At 50.6% G+C, this 12,874-nt stretch overlaps 6 protein-coding genes across 6 annotated transcripts; 3 read left to right on the forward strand and 3 right to left on the reverse strand.

Annotated features, from left to right (window-relative positions):
* Nucleotides 1–127: 127 nt before the first annotated feature.
* On the reverse strand, nt 128–643 carry ALTATR162_LOCUS5723 (uncharacterized protein; the record flags this gene model as incomplete). Its single annotated transcript, XM_043313342.1, has 1 exon — nt 128–643. The coding sequence occupies one exon, from the start codon at nt 641–643 to the stop codon at nt 128–130; it is 516 nt and encodes a 171-aa protein (XP_043169277.1).
* Nucleotides 644–3,102: 2,459 nt separating this feature from the next.
* ALTATR162_LOCUS5724 (uncharacterized protein) lies at nt 3,103–5,097 on the reverse strand (the record flags this gene model as incomplete). Its single annotated transcript, XM_043313343.1, has 2 exons — nt 3,103–4,945; nt 4,997–5,097. 2 exons carry the CDS (start codon nt 5,095–5,097, stop codon nt 3,103–3,105), a joined length of 1,944 nt encoding a protein of 647 aa, XP_043169278.1.
* Nucleotides 5,098–5,356: 259 nt separating this feature from the next.
* Nucleotides 5,357–6,458, forward strand: ALTATR162_LOCUS5725 (uncharacterized protein; the record flags this gene model as incomplete). Its single annotated transcript, XM_043313344.1, has 2 exons — nt 5,357–5,470; nt 5,529–6,458. The coding sequence occupies 2 exons, from the start codon at nt 5,357–5,359 to the stop codon at nt 6,456–6,458; spliced, it is 1,044 nt and encodes a 347-aa protein (XP_043169279.1).
* An 891-nt stretch (nt 6,459–7,349) lies between these two features.
* Nucleotides 7,350–9,948, forward strand: ALTATR162_LOCUS5726 (uncharacterized protein; the record flags this gene model as incomplete). Its single annotated transcript, XM_043313345.1, has 2 exons — nt 7,350–8,469; nt 8,519–9,948. 2 exons carry the CDS (start codon nt 7,350–7,352, stop codon nt 9,946–9,948), a joined length of 2,550 nt encoding a protein of 849 aa, XP_043169280.1.
* A 460-nt stretch (nt 9,949–10,408) lies between these two features.
* On the forward strand, nt 10,409–11,326 carry ALTATR162_LOCUS5727 (uncharacterized protein; the record flags this gene model as incomplete). Its single annotated transcript, XM_043313346.1, has 1 exon — nt 10,409–11,326. The coding sequence occupies one exon, from the start codon at nt 10,409–10,411 to the stop codon at nt 11,324–11,326; it is 918 nt and encodes a 305-aa protein (XP_043169281.1).
* A 95-nt stretch (nt 11,327–11,421) lies between these two features.
* ALTATR162_LOCUS5728 (uncharacterized protein) lies at nt 11,422–12,454 on the reverse strand (the record flags this gene model as incomplete). The annotated part of the gene is made up of 2 exons (XM_043313347.1): nt 11,422–11,697; nt 11,750–12,454. 2 exons carry the CDS (start codon nt 12,452–12,454, stop codon nt 11,422–11,424), a joined length of 981 nt encoding a protein of 326 aa, XP_043169282.1.
* Nucleotides 12,455–12,874: the final 420 nt, after the last annotated feature.

The raw sequence follows: 12,874 nt of genomic DNA on the forward strand, positions 1-12,874 counted from the left end.
AAATAGTTCCAACTCTACGAAACCACTACTTCTCGCTTCTTACATATCCGCAACAAATTTCAACTTCGTCATGCTCACCCTACCAACTTACCCACTCTGCCATCCGACCGAGATAGTCAAGCGCCTCCTACTTGGCGCCAAACTTCTCCTTCCACTCCTCATATTCCCTGTCATTTTTCTCCTGTTCTGTCTCGTCGTGTTCTTCGACGATATTGCCCCACTGATCACGAACTCTGATCCGCTTGGGAAGTTCAGGTGTCGGCAGGAGAGCAGCAGGCTGAGGAGCGGGAATGGTCTGAAAGGTGATGTTGGGCTGTGGGGCTGGAATGTTGACAACCCCCTGCTGTATTGGCTGTCCGATGATGAAACATGGCGATAGATCCTGGAGTGTGCTCACGCTTCCCAAAGTAAAGCCCAAGGACATATTTGTGGTGGAAATACCCCTTTGCTCAAGTATACGCCGAATTCTGGCCTGCGTGTTCCGCAAGTTGTTTGAAAGAAAGAGGCCCGGGCGCCCGTTTCTGAGTTCTCTATCAATTTGGCCATAAATGTTGATGAGCTCGGCATCCGAGTGGCCACTTATGTACAAATAATCCCAAGGATGTAGACGCAGATCGAGAGAAGAACCCAGGGAACCAAGCATCTTAGACGTATATTCTGGTTATTATTGGCAGTTCTGTTTAGTGTTTCGTGGAGTACAAGGCGGCTTTGTTGGAAGCGGATATGGAGATGCACTCAAAATATTGTGGTAGTGTATAGTAACGAGAACGCAAAATGCGAAGATGATTTATACCACGAGTCCGACTACGAATGTGGGTATTCACTGCACGATTCGCAACCGCAAGCATGCGTGTACTGTTGTGATTCTCAGATTGCATTGTTTCGCCAGACCGGCACGAGAGCTCCACATGCGGAGGTCACGATCTTTACCCATGAAGGCATGCTCGCGAATACTTGCCGTGACCAGCATAGTATCTGGGCGTATCAAGTAGCCATATACGTTACAGAATTCACGTTGTTGGATGAATGATCATACAACGATCTTCTTATCAATATTGGCGCATTTGACCTATCGGACTCCAAATATAGATCCACGGAGCAAAACTGTTTCCTTGTTGTGATACAAATTGTATCAGACAGCAATGTTATTCCTAACGGAGTGCCATAATTTTCAGTTTTGTGCCATTCAAATGATATGTATTTATGAGGTGGTTGCACTGTCCATCATCGTCGTCCTACAGTGTCCACCCTCAATTGTGAAGCACACCCAACGAGTTTAATAGCTATCACTGTCGTTGTAGTAAAGCAACCCACGAGTTCGGAACCTCTTAGGGTCTCCCCATGACCAAGCTGGTGTTCCAATCCGACCAATCAAGACGTTCTGTACCGGAGCAGACGACAAAGTAAGCGTAGCCGCCGGGGCGGGAATGGCGAACACTTGAGGCTGTTGTTGTTGCTGGTAAATGACGCTCGGATGAATAGAAGGTTGCTGTCGGAAGACAATATCCTGCTGTATAGGCTACTGTCGCGCGAGAGGCGTCGGGTTGAGCACCTGCTGCCGGTAGATGACATCTTGCTGGGCTGGCTGCTGAACTTGTATGTGTGGCTGTGCTTGCTGTAGCTCAATGATGTCCTGCTGTGGTTGTGCTGGTGCTGGTGCTGGCACTGACAGCTGTATGTTCATGTTTCCACCGCCTCTTGCTGCTCCAGTGAGCATCATCGCACCGTGCTGCTCAAGCCACTCCTGAATTCTGCTTGCTGTGACTCGAACCCTGCTACGAATATCGTCGTCGTGGTGAGAACGTTCCTGCAGATAGTAGTACATTTCATTATGTACTATAGTAAGTGCTTCTAGATCTTGCCGTTGTATGTATGACCTTTCCCAAGGATGGGGTATTGTACATCTCAGAAATCCGTGCCTCTCGTAGACCATGGAGGGCGAATAGGGCTTTATTGTTTCGTTTTTGGGCAATGTAGTTTGTTGTCTTCTTCGAGCTGCTCCTTCGATAGCGAGAAGATGATAGTGCGGAGTGCAAAAGCAGAAAACAAGAAATTTTATACTCGCGATCTCGCCGATGATGTCGCACTTCTCGAAATCTTTGAATGCCGCTCAAGTTGAACGCTGGCTTGTATTCACTAGTTACCGGTCCGATCTGAAAGGGCTGCGTAAGGTGCACACGCCAATAATCTATACTTCACCGGTCACTTCCGACCACCTTTGCGATCAAGGTTATCGTCAACTGAGCGGCCCTTCACACTAGTCAAGTAGGATGTTATATTCTGTACAGCACATATCTTATGTGTGTCCCTGTCATGTCAGCCAACCTTCACAGGTCCACAGCCAACATTTCCAACCCAATCTCTACTCTCGTACACCTACATCCCCACTTATCATTCCACATCTAATTCTTATATCGAACCCCATATTCTAGGACTGCCCAAATAACACACCAGAACAAAAACCACCACCAACTGCCTCAGATGTCTACTTCATTAACCCTCAACGCCTCTGTCCATCCCCACCCCTGGACCCCGTCCGCTATCCGCCTCTCGCCAACTCCCTCTTTGCTATCTGCCCAGACGTCCATAACACATCACCTCTACATCCTGGATTGCCGTGGCCACGACGCGCGTGACATGCAAAGAACGCTAAACTACATTACTGCAGAGCTGCGGATGCGAGAGGTCGAAGATCTGGCTTTGGCTGAAGTTGGTAGCAAAAACGCTAGTGAAGAGAGCAAGGGGAACACCAAGGTAGATGAAGAGGTACCTAAAGATAGCGGAGACTCCAAGACAGGAACGTGGATCAAGTAGAAAGACAGAGGTGCGAGGATGAGGGAGATGGAAGACGAAGACAAGCGCTGGGAGAAGGAAAGTGGCGGAAATCCTCGGTGGGGCGAAGGTAGGACAGCGCATCTGTACAGGAAGTAGGCATTCACGTTGACGGCACCGAGCACCAATGAATTGATGAGGTAGGAATGTATCGAAATCCTGCAATGCGCTATCAAGTAATAATATATGATACATGTTGAGATCCAGTATTGCTTGGGTATCATACCTGTACGCCTGCAAATGCCCAAATTGTTGCGACGCTGTGCTAAATCAATCTTCTGCATCTCCTCCGCCACGCTCCATACGCGCTCTGATGTCCCTCACTAGCGCTTTTGCATCTTCGACTTCCACACCATCTTGGCAAAGCTCGTTCGCCAGTTCCATTGCTCGCTGATACATGCCACGCATGTACTCCCATCGAGCAAGCCAAAGCCGGGCCTTGCTGGTCGTCGCAGTAACACCAACACCACCAGCGCCTTCGGAGCCCACTTCTTCATAATCCGGTCCTTCCTCTTGCGCAAGCACCAGTTCCATGTACGCCGCGCATTCGTTCATGTTATTTATTCTCTCATATAGCAGAGCGATTTGGTAGAGTACTTCTGGATCGAGGATACCACCACCGAGACCAGTAACTTCACCACTGCCGAAAGAGGCACCGACACCGGCATCATAGTATGAGCCTGCCACTAAGGCGCGCTTGTATGATCGAATGCCGTTCATGATCTTGCCCACTTTGCCGAAACATTGGCCGACCGCCATCCATAGCTTCGGATCGTAGGGTCGTAGTGCAGCGGCGCGCTGATGATAGAAAAGGGCGTACGAGTGCATCTCTAGCACTTCGTATGTTTGACCAAGGCCGTACCATGCGCGGTAGTCTTTGCGATTGACATCGACGGCGCGACGGTATGACTCAATAGCGGCGTGGGTGTTCTTCATCTCTACGAACTCGTGACCCATGAGCGTCCAAGCGGAAAGGAAGGTTCGGTCTAGAGTCAGAGCTCTCCGGAAATACATGACTGCCTTCTCATGCTCCGATTTGAGCGAGTAGTAGTTTCCGACCACGCAACATGTTTCCGGTCGGAACTTGTCCGTCGCTGTGGCAAGCTGTGCCAAGAATGCAAGCTTAGGTCGCATGCCCATAACATACAAGATGTTGGAATAATTGTCTAAATGATCCACACGATGTGGGTCTGATATGAGCAAGTCGGAAAAGATCTGTTCGGCGTCGTCGAAGTCTTTGTTGTGGTAGTGTAACAAGGCCCGTTGGGTCTTCAAAAAGGCTGATGAGGGGAAGATGGTCAGTATTTGCGACAGTGAGGTATGAATCTGCTCGTTGACTACATAGAGCTCCTGCGACGATGTAACGTGGAAAATGAAAGTCATCAGGTTCTGCGGTAGGCGTGTGACGATGTTGTTGAGCTCTTCCATAGTGCTCAGTAGTGCTTGCAGCTCCTGCCACGCACCCCAATTGTAGGTGTATTGGTGGACACTTTTGATGAGATAGTCGATAGCGAGTTGCTCGTTCTTTCCCTTTGCCAGTACCATGCCGTATAGGTACTCTAGCCAGCCCTGCGGTTGCCGCCCACTGTTGGGAAGATCTTTGAACCATTCTTCTAGAACAGCAGCGACCGTTGGTAGCTCCTTGTTCAAAGTAACGCCGCCATCTTGAGGACCGAGGATCATCTCGCTATCCTCGTTCATGCGCTTCTCGCCGGCGATGTACTTTGCATATAACGCAAGGAACAGCGACTTTTGACTGATGCCTTTCATTGTATCGTTGGAAAGCTTGGACTTGGATGGTGTGACCATCTTCGCCTTTTCTTTGGCCCCCTGCTTCGACTTTGCCGTAGGCGTAGAGGGTGGCTGTGACACGCCCTTGGGTAGAGGACCGGGTAAAAACACGGCGGCGCATCGGTCATATTCGCGGCAGTCGAAGTATGTCTTAGCAAGAAGAAACTTGTGCGCTTCACGTGCTTCTAGACGCGCTTCCGTAGGGTCTTTGCGTACGAGGTTGGGTGTTTGTGGAGGTTGCGCATCTGACATAGGGGAATCTACGTCGGTATCCGAGCCATCGTCGTCGGCTGAGGGCAGCGAATCGAGTAGTTCTGCGGCCCTTGTCAATATCAGCATGCAAAAGTCGGTACATTAATTACTTGGCACTCACCATTTCGCAGAGTGATAGAGACACCGTTCTGTACAGCCGATGACGGCGTCTTGTAGTTGCGCTTTCAATTGGGCCTCATCGGCCTGTGATAACGTTCCCATCGCGACGAGATTGAGAAGACTATACTCGGTCTTCGCTTTAAGTCATTGCCCGATACTCTATCGCGTGATGTCGCTGCCGCCGATGCGCGTGTTGATGGTGAGCTTCCCGTAGCGGTAGGGTGGGGCACAAACAATAGCCCGGCGGAACCTTTGACCGCCACGGAAATTAGACCCCTTCACCGCCCGCACCCCTACATCTGCTACTGCCCCTCTATCTTGAACACTGCTCTGCAGAGATACCCAATTCACACCGTTCAAGATGCCTACCACACTCAAAGAGTTCGAAAGCGTATGGCCGCGCATTGTTGCTGACCTGCAAGAGCACTGCAAGCAATACAAACTGCCCCAGCAGTCCCTTGATTGGTTCACCAAGGTACATCCAAATCCCAAACAGTGCATTCAGGGTCCAACTTGCTTACCACATCGCATAGTCTCTAGACTACAATACTGTCGGCGGAAAATGCAACCGTGGCATGTCTGTTATCGACACTACCTCAATTCTCCAGAACAAGACTCTTGATCCCTCATCAGAGGAATACTTCCGTGCTGCCTTACTAGGATGGATGATCGAACTTCTTCAAGCCTTCTTCCTGGTTTCGGACGACATTATGGATTCTTCAAAGACCCGCCGTGGTAGCCCTTGCTGGTACCTCGCACCAAAGGTTGGCATGATTGCTATCAACGACGCCTTCATGCTGGAGTCGGCCATCTACGTACTCCTGAAGAAGCACTTCCGTCAACAGAAGAGCTACGTCGACATGATGGAGTTGTTCCACGAGGTTACATTCCAAACGGAATGCGGCCAGCTGTGCGATCTGCTGACTGCACCCGAGGACGATGTCAACCTCGACAACTTTAGTCTCGACAAGTTCACTTTCATTGTCATCTACAAGACTGCCTACTACTCTTTTTACCTCCCGGTCGCATTGGCCCTCTACTACGCCGGTGCAGCTACCCCAAAGAACCTGCAAACCGCAGAAGACATTCTCGTTCCCATGGGCGAATACTTCCAGGCGCAGGACGACTACCTTGATGCCTTTGCCGATCCCAGCGTTCTCGGCAAGATCGGCACAGACATCATGGACAACAAGTGCTCATGGCTGATCAACCAGGCTCTGAAGAAGGTTACCCCTGAGCAACGAAAAGTGTTAGAAGAGAACTACGGCCAGAAGGACTCGCAGAAGGAGGCCAAGGTCAAGGAGCTGTACCACGAGCTGAAACTGAAGGAGTTCTACGAGCAGTGGGAAGAGGAGCGCGTTGCCGACCTGAGAGCCAAGATCGACAAGGTCGATGAGAGTGAGGGCTTGAAGAAGGAGGTCTTCGAGACCTTCCTCCAGAAGATTTACAAGAGGAGCAAGTAGACTGATGACTAACTATACTATGGGCGGTAAAGCCACTTAATTATTGACGGTACACAACAAGCCAATTTAAAACTCTTCATATCAATCACATATATCTGCTAGGCTACTCCTATTTTGCGCAGTTTGCTACTTCTCTACCATTGATCGGGTTTCTCTTTAGCCAGAGCGGCTTCCTTTGTTCCTTTTTCTTTTCTGCCAAACCAGCGATTTGACACTACACAAAGGTCATGTACCGTGCATTTTCAGACGCATACAGCGGTAGACTGGTGTTCTCGTGAGCCAGTAGAAACCAGGGTTGGTACAGTGTGATAGATGCATCAATGAGCCTAAGCATAGGGTAATGGCGAAGGGACGCTCGGAAGACAAAATGCATTGCATATAGCTCCTACTGTGATGATCGCGTCGAGCAAGCCATACTGACAATCAAGTGCATGATAGAAACAAGATAGAAGGAATACAAGAATGAGACCCTACAAAAACCTTGTGAAGAAACGTATGAGGGAAGAGGGAAAGTGAGGAGTCGGCTGTCCAAAATCATGCACGTGGGCGAATCGCGCTAGGTGCGGGCCGGCCAAAGTGGAGCCATCCCAGCTGTCGCGAGATCACGTTGCGCGACATCTACTGCGCTTTTCTGATCTACACGTCCCATTCCACCAAAATGACAACACAAACACCTGTGGCTATTGTGTGGTCACAACCGACGCGTTGATATGCCTGGTGTGAGTTTAGGCGCCAGGTGCGCCCTGGAAGATGATTGTACTTGATAACATGGGGGGCCGAGTTATGCGACTCAGGCGCCCCGTCAATCAATTTGCGCAGTTCACAATGTCCCGTCCTTGTCACTGAAGGTATTCTTTCTTGTTCTGCTTCTTGATGTTCCACTAGGCCACCATGTTTTCAAATTTTGCCAGTGCGATATCTGGAAATGCTCCAGAGAGGGCAAGCAAAGATGAAGGAGAATCGCTTACATCGGTCCTCGGGACACCCACCCTACGCGTCGAATTGGCACTCCTCGTACTCCTAAGCATAGATGCCATGCGAAACGATCTTACGGCCACCTTCGAGCCATACATCAATCCCGAACCAAACCCCTCCGTCGCGACCCGGCCGCCTGCACCAGAGACCCAGACATCAGCACCAGATCTCATGAGCTTTGAAGAGCCGAGACAGACTGCCAAAAGACCTTCGCCTACTAGGGAAAGATCACAAGAGCATGAGTCCACACAAATGCAAGCTTTGCGCCGAAGCGCCTTGACATTCTTCGATAAATGGCGGGCGAGTGTTATGCATCGCATATGCGACGTCCTCTCTGTTCGGGGTGAGACTGTTCGGCAAGCAAAGGCGAAGCGGAAGCAAACTTTAGAGCAAAATGAACGACAGAAGCAGGGCATCTCCTCGCTCATCGATTTCGACGACGTCGACCCCTTCGCAAATGCGACTTCCACACGACCGAAGGATAAAACACATGGATACTATGAGGTCCTTGAGACCAGACTGCTGGCTCTTGACGAGGAGAAACGTGTGTTGATCTTGCATTGTCTCTTGCTTCTCTTGCTGAGCTTGGAACAATACTCGGCATATTCGCGCATCTTGCTGCTACGTCTCGCAAGCAGTCTGAAACTGGAGGCTGATCTGCTGGGCGAGCATGAGAAGTCGGTTGCACAAGGACTTTTGGCGACAGCTGCCTCACAGATGGACGCTGAGGCGACAGCAAAGAATCAAGCGTCCAACGATGCTGTGTCACGCCGCTGGAAGGTTGGTCTCGCAACTGTGGGCGGTGCAGTTCTGATCGGTGTTACGGGCGGTCTCGCTGCGCCCCTACTCGCCGCGGGTTTGGGTACTGTCATGGGCGGACTTGGCCTCGGGGTTGTTTCAACGTACCTTGGTGCGTTGGCGGGTAGTTCGGTGCTCGTCGGATCATTGTTCGGAGCCTACGGCGCCAAAATGACAGGGCGTGTAATGGAGCAGTATGCAAAGGAAATCCAAGACTTCGAGTTCCTTCCAGTTCAAGGTATGCCAGTGTCAGGGATGAAGCATTGTCTTGCAGCTAAGCGTATCAGATCCTGATCGACCGACAACCCAGCGTGAACTCGATTGGGCCGATGAACAAGATGCTCGTGATCCTCAAAAACGTGAACAACATCGACTGCGTGTCTTCGTTGGTGTCAGCGGCTGGCTAAGCTCGTCGTCCGATGTCAGTAAGCCCTGGGAGGTGATCGACTCAGGCACCACTGAGCCATTCGCTTTACGTTTTGAGCTTGATGCAATGCTGCGCCTCGGAAACTCACTTAACGACGTGCTCTTTGGATATGCTTTCGACGGTGTTACTTACACTGTTGTCAGTCGCACGCTCCTCGGAGCGCTATACGCAGGATTGTGGCCGCTTGGCCTGGTCAAAGCTGCCAGCGTTTTGGACAACCCTTTCAGTGTTGCACTTGCACGGGCCGACAAGGCTGGTAAAGTTCTTGCCCATGCTCTTATCGACGGCGTACAAGGGAAACGGCCCGTTACCCTCACAGGATACTCAGTCGGTGCACGTGTTGTATACGCATGTCTGATCGAGCTCGCAGAACAACATGCATTCGGTCTCGTTGAATCTGCTGTTCTTATGGGCACTCCTGCACCTGCCAATCCCAAACGTTGGAGACAAATACGATCGGTCGTTGCAGGACGTATAATTAATGTTTACAGCACGGAAGACTATGTACTCGGCTTTCTGTATCGGTCAACAAAACTGCAAGTAGGTGTCGCAGGTCTACAAAAGGTTGAGGATGTTCATGGTGTGGAGAACGTTGATGTGAGCAAGCTGGTCAGCGGACATGACAGGTATCGGTACTTGGCTGGTACGATATTGGTCAAAGTTGGGTTTGGTGATGTGGACTTCAACAAGGTGGCTGAACAAGAACGCGCCCTTGAGGAGGCGGAGAAGCGGAAGGCCCGGGCACAGAAAGAGGCCAAACGTAAAGCAGCAAATGAGCGAGCCAAGGAGCCTATGGCCGAGCGTCGACATCGACCAGTTCCCACCACTCAAGACTCTTCGAACTCTCTAATAGATCTTTCGGAACCAGTGCCGACAGCTGCTCCAACCCGCAACTCCGAACTGTCTGGACTATCTCTCGTGTCCGCTGGCGTACACGAGCATCCCCTATCGAACGTTGATGCATCAACCTCAGTCCTGCCTGACAAGCCCCTCCTGGACAGGTCGAAAAGTATTCCTAGTAACACTACAACATTGGTACCTGACTTGAACGATAATGTCGGCATGGAAAATGCGGCCATTCGGTTGCAGAAGAAAGGTCTCGACGTTGCTGTTACCGAGGTTCTTGTCCTGGGAGGAAGTGATACTGCGAAAGATGACAGCACTGGCAATGAACATCAAGACGAATTTGACGACTACGATTATGATGCTGAAGAAGTCAGTAGTGAGTTCGGCGAACTCAGTATGGTCGAACCGTTGCCTATGGACGACAACGACTACGGTTTGATGTAAAAGCACGACGCACAGCTCGCTCAATCACAGCGAATCATGCCCTCTGTGCGTCCAGATAGGTACAATAATTGAGCCTGGAATGAGAGAGGTCGTACATATAGCCATTTAGCCATTCTCTCAAGACGTGGTAGACCAATCACATCCGTATGCGAACTCGCAACGTCCGCCCAACCTAGTTAGCGGCTCTTGCACGGCACGCCTCAATCATGCACATTCCTGCTATGCATGCTTACATGTAAGGCACAGGCGTGGCTTACACAGAAACCAGGCGTGCTCTTTCAAGCCTCGGGAGGTTGGCGTGGATTAGTGAACATATGACGATATAAACTCGGGCATATTCAAATAACTCAAGGGATATCATTACGAGAATGACCGATTGATATAACAGTACGAGCGAGCACGGTGTCTTAGAACTAGCAGCCCTCTTGTCGATCAATTCGAGCTTCGTCAGAATCCCATCATGTCTACCGTCTCAACAGCAACACACCCTACGCCCACACCACCGCCACCATCCTTCTCCAAAATCGGCTCAAGTACATCATTCTACACTCCGCAGTCATACGCCACCGGCGAACTCATCATTCTATGCACATGGCTTGGCGCCGCTCGGAAACATATCGACAAGTACATCGCATCCTACCGCACTATCGCTCCTAATGCCAAGATCCTGCTCGTACAAAGCGATGTGGCAACAGTCACAAGTTCCTATCCCAAACAGCGGAAAGCCATCATGCCGGCTGTCGAAGTAGTGTGCGCGGTGTTGAAAGAATGCACTTATTCAACATCTACCACCGTCTCCTCAATGGATGATACCACAAAGAAGCACCAAGGTCCCAGAATTCTCCTCCACACTTTCTCAAACGGCGGTCCAATCTCCGCCACTGCACTGCTCCTCGCTCTTCACACTCATATTTCCCTGCCTCTGCCCCTAGTTGGTATCATCATGGACTCCGGACCCGCGGCAGGATACTACTGGAAGTCCTACAACGCCATGGTTCTCTCTCTACCACCAGGTGTCTTGCGATCGGCGGGTTATGTTTTCGTACATGGTATCCTTCTTGGCTTGTTCGCTAGTGTAGTATTAGGACGGTATGAGTACCCTGAAGTCTTAGTTCGCCGGACGCTGTTAGACGAGACCTTCGTTTGCGGAATGGAGAAAGATGCGGGAAGGAGAATATGCTATTTGTACAGCAAGGCTGATCGTATGACGGACTGGAAGGATGTTATTGAGCATGCGGATATGGCGAGGGAGAAAGGGTGGGATGTTGGAGAAGTTGTGTTTGAGGGAACAGCACATTGCAATCACTTTGCGAAGAATGAAGAGATGTATGTCGGGGAGATGAAGAGAATGTGGGATGGTCGAGCGTTCGAACAATGAAGAGTCAGTACATGACATGTAATGGTGCAATTAGCAGGTCGATTGCTACTAGTTTACTGCACATTGTTTGGCTGGCTTGACTCAGATTTTGTCATTTATGACTCTGGTACTTCGTCTGCCCACGGTATACTCGACTGCGCACCCGCCCTCTGCACCGTCATAGAAGCCGCCCTGTTTGCATGCGCAATCGCAGCATCAAGATCAAAATCTGCTCCTTGGGCCATAGCTTTCCAGCGTGCGACGGCCACTGTGTATGCGCCAGCAAAAGTGTCGCCTGCGGCTGTGGTATCGACAACCTTGACTTTACGTGCTGGTACAATGTGACCTTGCTGAGATGCCTCCTGCTGTTTCGAAGTCTTATAGAATACACCCTAAGCACACCAGATTAGCACAAGTTAAGCTGTAAGCTGGAGAAAAGCTTACCTCGCCACCCAGCGTAATAATAACATTCTTAACCCCCCTCGCAATAAACACAGCCGCAACCTCATCCCATGAACTCGGCTTCTCGATTCCCGACAGAATCACCGCCTCAGTCTCGTTAACAATAAGGTGACCTAATCCATGATACGCTTCATCGGGCAACGGAATCGCAGGCGCGGGATTGATAACAGTCTCAACGCCCTTCTCCCTCGCCGTCTTCATATTATGCAACACAACCTCCAACGGCAGTTCGAGCTGGAAAAGCGCAACACCGGCATCCTCGTCAACAAGATCTTCAACCTTTACATCCCCGTTCGCCCCAGGACAAAACATAATCCTGTTCTCGCCGGACCCAGTTTCAACGATGATAACAGCAACACCGGTCTTCTTTCCCTTCAAGATCTGTACTTTTTCTGTCGACAGTCCATCTTCCCGTAGAGCTTTTAGAAAGCCCTCGTGGAATTCATCGTCACCCACTGCACCCACCATACGCACTTCGACATCGGAAACCTGAGACGACGAAGCTTGACTTTTGGTGCGAGAGAGCCGGGCACATGCGACAGCTTGATTGGCGCCTTTTCCGCCCCAGCCAATGCTGAAGGATTCACTGGTTAGGGTTTCACCGCCGACGGGGACGCGGGGTGTGCGGGTTACAAGGTCGACGTTGAGGGAGCCGATTACAGATATGACTGCTGGTTTGGAAGACATTTTGGTTGTTGGCCTTCGAGATCTGAGGGTTTGGTGATGGTGTTTGTATGGGGTCATACGATGAGGCTCTGGTCGATTTGCCGAAGGCGCTAGATTAGGCTAGCCGAGCCGACGCTGTGGGCTCTTTCTTTGCGTAGCATCATCGTGGGGTCAACTGCTGCGTCATTTCTCGCGTAGACACTACAGTCTTCCCGGAACACTGCCATCGCAAGAAGAGAAGGTGTACATCAAAGCGATACTACGAAATAATCCTAATATTCTGTGCTATCCTCGATCTTCCCGAACCTGGAGAAACATGTTCAGGGCTTTTTTATGTCAGGCTTGCGAGCTACAAACATATGCATCGGGCTGAAGATACCCAACTTCCCACCATCTCTGCATGAGTATACACATTCCCCAACTGTGTACGAAGCAGTCACC

This window comes from Alternaria atra (assembly GCF_907166805.1).
Source record: "Alternaria atra isolate CS162 genome assembly, contig: 25, whole genome shotgun sequence".
Lineage (NCBI taxonomy): Eukaryota > Fungi > Ascomycota > Dothideomycetes > Pleosporales > Pleosporaceae > Alternaria > Alternaria atra.